The 12,894-nt window shown below is 37.9% G+C and overlaps 1 protein-coding gene across 1 annotated transcript; it reads left to right on the forward strand.

The window, feature by feature from the left end:
• Positions 1-396: 396 nt before the first annotated feature.
• Positions 397-11,747, forward strand: LZTFL1 (leucine zipper transcription factor like 1). Its single transcript, XM_075055291.1, has 10 exons — positions 397-490; positions 1,995-2,119; positions 2,597-2,791; positions 3,284-3,344; positions 4,194-4,262; positions 5,637-5,702; positions 5,839-5,916; positions 9,209-9,382; positions 9,837-9,940; positions 10,756-11,747. Exons 1-10 carry the CDS (start codon positions 488-490, stop codon positions 10,772-10,774), a joined length of 894 nt encoding a protein of 297 aa, XP_074911392.1. The 5' UTR covers positions 397-487; the 3' UTR covers positions 10,775-11,747.
• The last annotated feature ends 1,147 nt before the right edge of the window (positions 11,748-12,894 follow it).

The following is a 12,894-nucleotide window of genomic DNA, read 5'->3' on the forward strand; positions in this document are numbered from 1 at the left end:
TTTATTTCCTGATGGCATCAAGAAAAAACAACCGACCAACCCCAAACCCCCAAATGTTGCAAAAAGCCCCTCGCACAGCCCTTCCCACCTGCTTGCTCCCCCCTCCGCCCGCCCCCGTTTCCTCCGGGAAGGAGGGCACCCGCAGATCCACCGAGGGACCCCCATCACCCAGCCGGCCCTGACACGCCACCGCGCAGTTGGGGGGGGGTAGGTGCGCATGCGCTGACAGTGGGGAGACAGGGTCCGGGCCGAGCGCGAGCTCCCGGCGGGCAACGGCGGTTGCCCCGGGAAACGGGCGCCGCTGCCCGCCGAGAGCGCGACGCGCTGGGAAGGCGGCTGCGCAACCCCCTGGGGAGGGGAGGGGGCGGGCGGTGCGAGTGACGTGCGCCAGCCGCCGCCAATAGGAGCGCAGCGAAGGTACTCGCGAGGCTGCGTTCTCTATGGCAACCGTCAGGCCCGCTGCCTGAGCGCCGGCGAAGCGGCCGCCATGGTGAGTAGCAGCGCCGCCGGCCCTCAGTTCTCCCGGGCGGGGGACGGAGACGCCGTCTGGCCGGCCTTGTTCCCCGCCGCAGCCGTGAGGAGGCTCTCCGCCTCGGCCGGCCGTCGCCGTGCGCCGGGGCAGTGCCCGGGCAGGGAGGCGGCCCGGTCAAGTCCCACCGGGGAGAGGCGGCCCATCGTCCGGGGGGGGGCGCGGGTAGGTCTGCCGCCTGTGGAGACCAGTGGGGCTGGGATTTTGTGCGGGATCCAGTGCCCCGGTTGCTGAAGGGCGTCTCGGCGCGGCGGGCCTAGAGATGGCGAGTGGCTTTGGCCTGCCTTGATTTACTGGTTTAATTTCTTTTCGAGGCTGTTTTCGAGATGGTGAGGTTTCAGCACTGTCCGCCTTTCTGTCTGTAATGAATAGAAACTTTTCACCTAAAGAAAACCCAGCAACAGCAAAGAGAACAATAATGGAGCTTTTCCTATCATCTCTCATTTTTAAGATGTGGAACTTTGTGGGAGATGTGGGACTCGCAATCATGTTGTGAGAGCTTGTTTTATTTACTGCTGTCGCTGTTTCCTACACTGCCTTTACTTTCCAGGCAGTTGGGGTCTGCGCTCACATTTTCAGCATTGTTCATCCAGCTATCGCAGTATTGTATTTTGACTGGAGCTACCCTGCGCAGTTGGATTAATAAAGGACTGGGTCAGATTAAGTGTTTGTCTGAATTGCTACATTGCTGTCTCCAACACCAGCAATACTAAGTACATTGGAGTAAACAAAATGGACTTCACCTTTGGTTGCAGCAGCTCATCGGGGACCGTGATGATAAACTCCCGTTTGTGCCCTGTTGTGCCTCCTTGTGACTTGTGCTACCTGCAAGAGCAAGATTTATTCTAACATAATTGGCCATGCCAATACTCCTCCTTTTGAAATAGAGGCATGCATAGAACAGCTAGTTAGCCAGATTTAAAAACGCTTTCTTCTTAATTTGCCCTGGGAATATTTGTTTCTGGGCAGTAGGCTGTTGAGAAACAAATTCAGATTATCATTTGAGATTATATAAGAAGTCTCAAGATTTTACATATGGACTAGCAAAGAAATATAACATACTTTCCTGTGTATTTTTGTTAGCACGTCTATAAAAGATACATCATTCGGCTAATTTATACACATGTACACGTAATACAAATTTACCCAAGAGCTTCATCTCCCCTACAGTCCTTCTGGTTCTGATCCTCTGATTGTCTCTGATTTTGTGTGACTTTTTCCGAGGGTACTGGTCACTTGAGGACTTGCTTCCAAGCACTGGTGCTTTTAGAGGCAGTGCGCTTATGTGAGGTATATAGGGATTACATGTATGAAAATATGGTTGTTTTTTAACATACTAGTTAACATGATAACGCTATGAAAGCAAGCACAGAAACTAGTTGGAGGGCAAGTCTTCATGATGCTTGTGCTCCTTTTTACTTACTTCAGCGTGCATTTGTCTTTGTGCTTATATCCTTATCGGCAGGCAGAGCTAGGCCTTAATGAGCACCACCAGAATGAAGTGATCAACTACATGCGCTTTGCTCGTTTTAAGCGTGGCCTGTGTCTCAAAACAGTGGATTCTTGTTTTCAGGACCTTAAGGACAGCAGGTACCGTGGGGGGCAGTTCTGAGCAAGAATAAAGCAAAATATGCTAGCAACAATTGCAGGTTTAAATGCTTTATGGGGTGACTTTTCTTTGTTTACATTTGTATGTTCTTAGTGAGGAAGAAAGACCCAATAATTTTTGGAATAGTACAAGTCAAGTCCTTGTAAAACTAAGTTGTTCAAATTCTTAGGAATTAACATAGGTATTGACAGCATGACATTGCTTTATACTTTGCTTCTGTTTTCTAAATTTGATGCAAGACTGTAGCTGAAGTAATATTTGTGATTGTAATGTTTCCAAGAGAAAATTTAAATACAATAACCAATTAGTAGTGCCATGGTCATCTAATAACTACTGACAGTGAATGATTTCAGAAGGACATGGCGTTATATAAGAGTGATACCTGTGTAGCGAAGTCTCTTAACAATCCAAAATTGTTACCTTTATCTTACATGACTCATCTTGACTGCCCTGTTTAGACTTGTTGAGGAGACCTTCACAGTTGATGAGGTGATAGACATGCTGGATGGACTGCGGACTGTTGTACACAGTGAAGTGGAGTCAGAGCTCATAAATACAACTTACACCAATGTTTTACTTCTGCGGCAGCTCTTTTCTCAGGCTGAGAAATGGTACCTTAAGTTACAGACAGACGTCTCTGAATTGGAGAATCGGTAACATATACTGGGATATACAGAACATCTTTCAATAATAACAAAAATTCAAAGTGTTGAATATTTGCATTCTTTTCCTAACCATAGAAACCTTTTACTATTGTATTGATAATAGGTTAGTTTCAAGTCTTCCATCTATAAAGTAGCAAGATACGCAATAATTTCAAATTTGTCTGGAAGATGTTTTTATTGGTAATATTCTTACTTTAATTAATCAGTTAAGAGCAGGTGACAGGATTTGACTGAAAAGCCTTTGTTGTCTGAGTAGATTATATTTTAATCAAGGATGCTAAATCTTGACAGTTCTAATGCATATACCATACCATTGCATGACATGATCTGTTGCATTTATTATATTTGCATAGAACTTCATTCTGTACTTCTAACAAGAATCTTACATGCGATAATGAGCATAGCATCAGCCTGGTAAAGTGTGTTTCATAGCATAGCTCTTTTAGTAAATAAATGCCTCCCTTTATTTTTCTTTTCAAGAGAATTGTTGGAACAGGTTGCTGAGTTTGAAAAGTCAGAATTTACATCTTCGAACAAGAAGGTAGAGTTCTATTTTAATCAAATCATAATCAAATGTCATGTGGAGTCATGACAGATGTTTAAAATACTTAGTACTGACTCTTTGTGTTTAAAAGAGAAAACCAAAACAAAATGCCCTCGCTTTTTTCAAAACGATCTTTGAAAGTCTTCAAAAATGAGCATTTTGCAGTTCGGCACCAAGGCTCACACTGAATTGCCTTGGCTGTTTCCAGATTGCAGATTCTGCACATCCAGGGCATGTCTCATAATGCTCATCTCAAAGTCAACCAGACCAGGGATGTGTTGGAGCGTCTGCTCCCAAGTTCCCTTCCTCCTGGAAACTGGGATAAGACTGGGACATTTGCTTTCCCAACATGGAGTCAACAGCTGAGAAGATTCCACAATGTAGATGTCACTCTAGCTTATCTTGTATGATATGTTGCACCTTATTTGGTTTGTAGTGTAAAGGTATATTTAGTTAATATATATTATATTTGAATACTTAAAATAAGAAAATTATTTAGAGCTGTGTAAATAGTTTTTACTCTTACAATCACTCAAATATTTTTTTCTGTTTTCCTTGCTCCTTTGTCTTTGGTTGCTGTAGCATCGGTAGTCTTTTGTAAATTCAAGTTTGCAATCCTTTTATGTCTCTCTGCAGTACTTTTGTTTAACTTTAGCTGAAAGTGAAGTATATAGCTTAGGAGCCAAGGTACCAGTAAAAAATGAATTTGAAATACAAGGTCATTAATTTGCTTTACAAAAGAAAGCTGAATTGACTGTCAGTAGTTATCTTACAGACTAAAGGAATACTTTTCTTCCTCCTAGAAATGTGTATAATTTAATTTTTTAACCTTTATTATTTCTTTAGCCCAGTGCAGATCTCATTAAACCAAAACTGGCTCCATTAAATGAAGGTGGGTCAGAGCTGCTAAACAAGGTGAGAACTTGTCTGTTCATGTGATTGCGGTCAATGACCATTCTGCTTATTCAACTGAACTGGATAGCTGTACAGTAATATTTGTATACTGTGCCTGTCACTATATAGACGTCAAGGTAATATACCCCAGAATGTAAAGGAAAATGCTAATAAATTAATAAATATTGTAAAGCAGCTTAAATTTATTGTGCGGTAATCATCTCTAACATGTATTGCAATATTGACCTTTCTTTTGCAAAGACATTTTGGCCTTTGTAATTATTTATTTTTCCATTTAATGAAGTAAATTAGTAGAAACCAGTATTCAGGTTGTTCCGTGCAGCTGGCTGGCTTTCCAACAAGGAAGTAAATTAAAATATGTAGCTGGCTGAAATGATTAGGTTATCAAACATTTTCTGTATCACTCAAAGTCAATCTTATTACGTTCAGGTTTTTTCTTATGTCAGTTGGTTAAATTCCTCCTAAAGAAACAGACACTTAAAGAATTTGGGATTTACTAGTTCTGAAAACATCTGACTTCCCACTTGCTAGAGATTTTCAGAATTACAAAACACATTCCAGTATTTAATGTCATTGATAGTTTTTATTAGGTGTTGAACTCATTTAGTTCAACTGAGCTTTTTTAAAATGCCACACTTCTTACAATATGCTTTTAAGTTAGGAGCAGTCAAGATATTTAGCGAGGAGTTGCGTTTTCTGTCTTCTAGCCTGCATTACCAAAATGATCTGTCAAGTATAGTGTCTGAATCAAACTGTTGTTAGTCATTAAGATAATTAAAGCATTCAAGAATTCAGACTTGTGTTTTACTTAGATCAATGTAGTTCTTTCTCAAACATAATTTCAAAACCTGTTTCATAACATTTTTTGTTGAATATGTGCATCTGATGTCTTTTTTTTTTTTCTTCAAAAATAATTCAAAGTTTATATGGTGAATTTACTCTGACTGATAAAACATGGTTATTTCCTGTGACACAGAACATGCAGTAACCTGGTATTTGTCCCTTTTAAACAGGAACTAAGAATCAATTCTTACTTGCCTGTTGATTGAAAATACAAACGATGAGCAGTGATGAGATTTGCATTTCTGAACGCACAATTTTCTTTGTTGTGAATCTTGATACTAACAAGATGCTGAGCTCACTAATCTTAATTCAGTAAAGCATGTGCCAAATTTAAATGAAGTAATTTCTGATGACTGAGGCAGAAAACACAATAAATAAATGGATTACTGATTTCTTATGAAGGCCATTTTTATAAACATTTAGAAGCTTGTTTGCTTTCCTAAGCTATGAAGCATATTTTCTTACTTGCAGTATTTGGAAAATTCAAAATAGCGCAAGTGTTCACAAACTTTTTCTCATTCATTAACCCAGACAGTTGCTTGTCTCCAAGAAGAAAATGAAAAATTGAAGACCAGACTCAAGACCATAGAAACACAGGTAAATTCCCTGTACGATTGGATACTTAATGCTGTTTACATATTAAAAAGGATCTAAATAAGAATCCCATGGTTATTATTCTTGTGTTTTCAACTAAAATGTGTTTCTGAGGTTTTACATTTTCAATGTATTGCAGGCTACAGCTGCACTAGATGAGAAGTCCAAGCTAGAGAAGTCACTGAAGGATTTACAGATGATCCAAGGAGATCAAAAGGTAAATATAATTAGGATTTCCCCTACCACCCCCCCTGTTTAACACAACTGTTGCCTGTACATCTACAAAGTTGGTCTGTACAGTGTGTTTCTTTTCTGGAAATACAAAAGTTCAAGTTTGTATTGTCATATTCCTGCTGACATTCTCTTCCTGCTGCTCTGTCAGTCCGCAGATAATCCAGAATGTTAGCTGATGTTATGGCATGTATTTTGTGTCACATAGACCATGGTAAATTATTATTGGAAAGTATTACTCCAGGTACTATTGGGAAGTAGTATTCCAGAGTTCATATTCTCAGGGGTGATATTTGTATTAACAGATACAGATTTGTTTCTGTTTGTTTCTTCCCATTTACTAATGAAAGAATGATATCTAACCTGGGTTTTGTAGCATCAATAAAACGCTAATTATTTCAAGCATTTGTCACATTTGATATTGATGAGAGCAAGCCAGACTTGATGCTTCTCACTTCAGACTTTAAATACCTAAATACTTACATCTAACTGACCAGTGTCCTGTACTCTTAAATGTCAATTGAAGTTTCGCTACAAATGTCAATGATAATGGGTCAGATGGCAAATGTTTGATTTTATGCCGTTCTACCCATATCAGCATACTGTCAAAAATGGTTCACTGTTTATTTTTACTACTTAAGGTTCTTAATCTTTTTTGTAAATGAGGATTCAAATGTGAGTTGCTACTGCAGAAAAAAACCATAAGAAGCTAGAAGTCATGCAGGTTGACACAGATAAGTCTGTTCAGGTCACCTTAGTATTATTTTAAGTTTCTACCTTTATTTTGTCAATAATTAGAATTTTCTAAAGTTTGTTCATGTGTGATTGTTTCTTAAATTTAAAATATTTCAATTCAAACTTTTAACAAAATTAGAACACTTTAATCCCATTATTTTGAGAAACTGACTTTTTAAAATTCCTGCAGCATTTACAGATGTGGAAGTGAAGTTCAATGTCATAAAACATTTTCACTTTAATTTTCCTGTTTTAATCCTAATTTCTTTTTATTTTGCTTTCTATTGGTTTATGGTATGTACTTGGCTTGCTTAATATGTTATAATTTTATCTAGTAACTTTCAAAATCTATATTCAATAATATTACTTAATAGGGAACTTGATTTATCAGTCATGGCAAATATTTTCTTTATCTGTTTTGTTAAGCCTTGATTTATTAAGGGTTTAAAATATTAAAGGGGTTTATTAAATCCTGGATAATAGTGTTTGTAGCTTTAAAAGATTGGAAACAAATCTCATCCTACTTTTCTGGTTAAACATGAATTGGCCTCAATGTTAGGGCTGCTGAGTATCTTCAGCTTTCATGTCCTAATTTGCTCTCTATAATCTGTCACTTTCTTCTCCAGCTCTTACATTTTCTATTGACAGGGTATATATGTTGTTGAAACTAGCTAGTAGATATAGTGCTGAAATGTACTACTTTATTCAATCAATTAAAGTGTTAGTTGTTTGGAGAAAATGCTGAATTTTATATGGTTTCACTCTGTATTTTTATAGGATGGGTGTCAATAAAATCATATGAACCCAGCTGCTCATTAAGGCAGTAGTTTTCAAACTCTTTGGACACACAAATGACTGCCAAACCACAATGGTTCTTAAGGACCAACTCTTGGCTCAGCAGATTTCTACCTTTTTTCTTTCTTTGGCTTTTTTTTTTTTTTTTAATAGTTAATATGGTTCCACACACCAAGTGTGAACAACGGTTTGGGAGTAACTGCTCTTTTGGATCAGTTTAACTTGAGGATTTCTAATTTTTACATAATTGACTTATGTCACAGTTGAGAAAAATGATCACTGTCTATTCCGATCTGAAACATTATATGATGTAGTGCTTTTCGTCATTGCAGCCTTGGACTCTGTCTCAAAATTCAAAATAAACTTTTCTTCTGTACAGGTACTATTATCAGGTGGTTTCCTATGCTCAAATCTTACCTTCCTGTTCTGGTTTTGGTTGGGATAGAGTTAATTTTTTTTCCTAATAGCTGGTACAGTGTGTTTTGGATTTAGTGTGAGAACAATGTTGATGTTTTAGTTGTTGCTAAGGTGCACTTACCCCAAGTTAAGGATTTTTCAGTTTCCCAGCGAGCAGGTACACAAGAAGTTGGGAGGGAGCATGGCCAGAACAGCTGACCCGAACTAGCGAAAGGGATATTCCATACCATAGAATGTCACGCCCAGTATATAAACTGGAGGGAGTTGACTGGGAGGGGCAGATCGCTGCTCGGGCCTCGGTCAGTGGGTGGTGAGCAATTGCATAGTGCATCACTTGTCTTTTCTTGGGTTGTGTTTCACTCTCTTTATGTTATCTTCCTTTTCATTACTATTGTTATATTTTTTATTATTATTGTTATATTTTATTTTATTTTAGTTATTAAACTGTTCTTATCTCAACCCACGGGTTTTACTTTTTTTCCGATTTTCCTCCCCATCCCACTGGGAGTGGGGAGGAGTGAGTGAGCGGCTGCGTGATACTTAGTTGCTGGCTGGGGTTAAACCACGAAACCTCCACATGGAAAAAGGAGCAGAACTTCCTTAGTTTTAGATTTTTGTTCTTTTTAAGGTGCTGCTTGTTTGGCCTCAACCTGAGTCATTATACTTTTGAAAGTTTGAAGTTGAACTTTTAAACCTGAGAGGTTTTTTTTTTAATGGAAATCCATAGAACAGTTACATGAATAAAATGTTTTGTGACCCAGAACTGATGGCCAGAAGAGTTTGGGTTGTTTCTTCTCACAAGGAAACAGGAAAGTTGCTTCACAAGCCACTGTGGAGGGTTTTTTTATAATGTATCTGAGAACAGTGCAGTATCGGTACCTGATTGATAATGAGCCTTAACACTTTCATCCTTTCCTACCTGTATTACGCTAATGGCTTTTGAAATGCCTGTGATCCTTTACCTGCTTTAAAAATACATTCTAGCGTAGACATTCAGATCTTAAACTGTAATTTACTGTTTCAGTATGCCGAGTAACTTCTTTTGATATGCTTCATGCTGTGGCTTCACCTAATTCCTAAAGAGGTGAAGTACAAGAACTTGAAATCTCAACTTAGCAGAGAAGACATTCCAGCCATCTTTAAAATGCATTTATTAACAAATTTTTAAAGTTATCAATTAGTTAGTGCTTTAACTAGTTTTTTTAGTAGGAATAATGTGAACATAATTATTAAAAATTAAGATGTACCAACTTTATGTGGAATTTTGCACTTGAATTTTAAATATTTCTTCTCTTGCATTTGACATATTTAAAATATTTTTTCTATTGAAGACTAATGCAAACCAGGATATCACTGAATTGGAGAATAAGGTGGCAGCTTTGAAATGCCAGTTTGAGAAGACTTTGAATGACTCTACTGCAAACCAAAAATTCTTGGAAGAGAACTTGGTGACAACAAAACATGACTTGCTTAAGCTTCAGGATCAGCTATCCACAGCTGAAAAGGTTAGCATTTTATTGTAATGTAAAGATGAGATCCTTACTCACATTTTAACTGATTAGTAATTTAACAAGCATACACTACAGCATGCAGACTTTACTGGGTCACGCTTGTGCCTGTGTATTTTTATTATTTCAGTGGAAAGACACGCGTTATATGTAAAATAGCAAAAACATAACTAACTGCATGATTACATTTGTCTGCACAGAAATTTTTCAATGAAAAGTGTATTCCCAGTCTTCAGAAGACTTTTAGCCTGATTTCATTAGAAAATAAAGTTTGTGTTTCTCTGTCTCTCCCAGTAATCTTATTTGAATCTACTAGCGGACTTCTAAATTTGAATAAGATAGAGAAGCTATTATTCTGAAACTTGAGGAGGAAGAGCAAGTAATCTTTTTTAAAAAGCGTATTAGGCTGGTTTTCATAATAGGTAAATAGTACGTTGATGTTGTTATGTAGGAATTGGAGAAGAAATTTCAGCAAACATCTGCCTATCGCAACATGAAAGAGATTCTCACTAAGAAGAATGAACAGATAAAGGATCTACGTAAAAAGCTTTCCAAGTAAGTGGTGCTGTTCTGTCTGTCCAAACAGGATCCTTCTTCTGGATCCATGTTCTGCTCCCATTTTGTTTTTATAAATGTGAAGCTGTCTCTAAAACAGACCATAAATTTTCCCTTAAAAAGAATTTCTATTAGGCTGTTCCTGATTTTTGACAAGCCAATCCTTTTAATGGATGCCAGGTGGATAGGACGGATATGTGCAACAGCAGCTACTGTGTAGCAAGTAATGAGAGAATTTCGTATGGAGAGGACACAAAATATTCATGGATATTGTAGATAAGCCCCCATGTGCTACACACAGAGATACAGATGGGAGATGTACCAGATGCTTTGGCATTATCTTATTTCTTCCACACTTGTTTATGGGAATGACAAGTCCACAATATATAACAGGGTATTGAGTAAAGAAAGATGCACCCCGGCCATTATATTGCGTAGAAGACTATCATTCTGCAAACGTCAAGTGAGCTTTGGCAACATGGATGCCTTAGACCTATGCTGTAGAGGGACAGAGGTGGAACTTAAAACTTCTGTTTAAATTTCTGCCTGTGTCTAGGGATTTGTGGATGGGTTCCTGGCCATTCCCTCATTCTACTATTTGATAAACTGGCCAATTTTAAAAGGAGAAAATAGTCTAAAAAGTATATACATTTGTCTGTGCCCAAAGTCATACAGTGAACCTTGACAGGAATGCATCACTAGTGGGAGTAATTTATTACTTGGGTTTCATATTTTCTTTAGAGACAAAATGTCTCTTGGATATTTTCTACTCTGTTTTAATGATTTATTTTTTTGTTGTTGTTGTTAATCCTCAGGTATGAGCCAGAGGACTAAAAAAATACCAAAAACATCTGATCTATCAGAAGCTGCCATAGAAAGAAAATGTAGACTGGTATTATTTTTCAGTAATTTTTGTTTTGAATGGTATATTTTTTTGCTTCTAGTGCTTAAAATAACTTTTCATTAATACTAATAACACACTGAAACTCCTACCTTACTTCATTGTAAACCTACAATTTATGGGTGTTAGTTTCCATAGTCATGTTCTTAATTGTTAACCATCGACATTCCTTGAAAAATAGCAAACAGGAGTTTACTGAAGAACTGAGGTCATTCTCTAAAATGAAACGAGTTTATTTTTGTTAAGAAAAGAAAAAAAAGAGAAAAAAAGCATTAAGGTTTTTTGATGCCTCTGAGGTGGAAACTCCAGTTGTTATTTTGCATAGTTAATGTAGCCATGAAGTGGCATTGTGTGTGAAAATTCCAGCAGTGGAAGTAATAAGTAGGAGGAAAAAAATGAAACACACTGATTCTGTAATGTTGTTTCACACTGGACATGTCACACCTCACCAAAATGTTGTTGTTAACGTTTTGCTAGAGGATGTTCATTAGATAGTGAGGTAAATATTCTTTATAGCAGAAGCGCTGGATACTTTCAAATAAAGCCGCTAACTGAAGTTATGCTTTTTCACTTGAATTTATTTGAAACAAATTTGAACATCAGAAGGCAGATTCTGATTTTGCCAGTATTCTTAACATTAAGATGATAATCTGAAAATGCATAGGGAAGTTCCTAATGGAGCATCTTTCTTGGGAAATAAGTTATTTTAGATGTTTTCATCTCCTTTCTTAATGTAACCTCACCAGAAAATGGCTTACTTCTTTCAAGTGTTTTACTTGTAATCCTCTGCCTTGCTTTTATCTGGCAGCCTCTTAATAGTGCATTCTACTTGTTCATCTGTCCCTGTTCATATGTATGCTGTATTTTACTCCAAATAAAACCATTATGTTTTTCAAACACTTAATCTTTAAGGAGCTGGGTTTTTTTACAAGACTGTTTTGTATAGCTCTTTTTTAAATATCTGTAGAAAGGAGTGGCAGATCAGTAAAGAATCTTGCTAGAAATGCAAACATGTAAATTACAGATTCATGCTCAAAGCCACACCACATCAAACAGCTGTAAAAACGTGTACGAGTGGCACGGCTGGGAAAAGGCGGGGGGGGGGGGGCACATTACAGAAACTGGCATTTAATAGTGCTCGTCTCAGGAGCTGCTTGAACTGAAATGGATCATTTTTCCTCATTCTTTCTCAAACGAGCAAAGCTGTTAAAATTGCTCAAGCAGTGATGTGCCAGTCCAATCTGCCATACACTTGCAGTCTGTAAATTCTTTTTTTGTTCTTTGCCCCCCACTGGTTAAACAAGATTGGTTTGGGATGAAGTCCTGTGTCTGTAGCATGATATTATTCCTGTAGCACAATAGTAGAGCTTTATGGGGTGACATACTACTCATGCAGGAATTCACGAAAGGTATTATTTTGCCCCTTGTACACTCACTAAAATCTTAAGTTCTTAATAGGGATGTGCCAGAGAGCTTTCTGGCCTGTGTTTGCTCAGAGCAATTATGTTGACACCAACAGGAGTACTTACCTGGGTGAATATTGTGTTTTTCTTTGTAATAAAACTCTTTTTAATATTTCTAAAATGGCAGGTAAAGGGTGAAGAAAGGCAGAGAATCTCATGACTTCTGGTGGCCTTTTCTGATAAATCTTTGGCTGTTGACTTAGCTAGAATCTTGACTCTGTGATAGGCCTTTGTTATCTGCTTAGAAACCAGCTCAACTAGAAGGTACACTATCAACTTCAGTATATGGATAGGTCTCAATGAAATAAGTTGGCTGTAGGCAAGCATGGTTACAGACCTTGTTATCTCCTCAAATGAGTAAGACAAATCTTGTAGAGGACTGTGCAGTGCAAAATTGAAACCCTGACTTTGATTACTTCGATTTATTTGCAGATTGACAGTTTAGTGAGTATGAGATCAGTGTGATGCTCTCATTGGTTTGTGTTGTACAATGGCTGAGTAAAGGTCTTGTAGAGCTCTTGATGACAAATACATCATCTGTCAAAGATGAGGTACCTGTCAAAGAAGACCTGGAGCATTATACAGTAGCG

Source organism: Buteo buteo, chromosome 2 (genome assembly GCF_964188355.1).
Source record: "Buteo buteo chromosome 2, bButBut1.hap1.1, whole genome shotgun sequence".
NCBI lineage: Eukaryota > Metazoa > Chordata > Aves > Accipitriformes > Accipitridae > Buteo > Buteo buteo.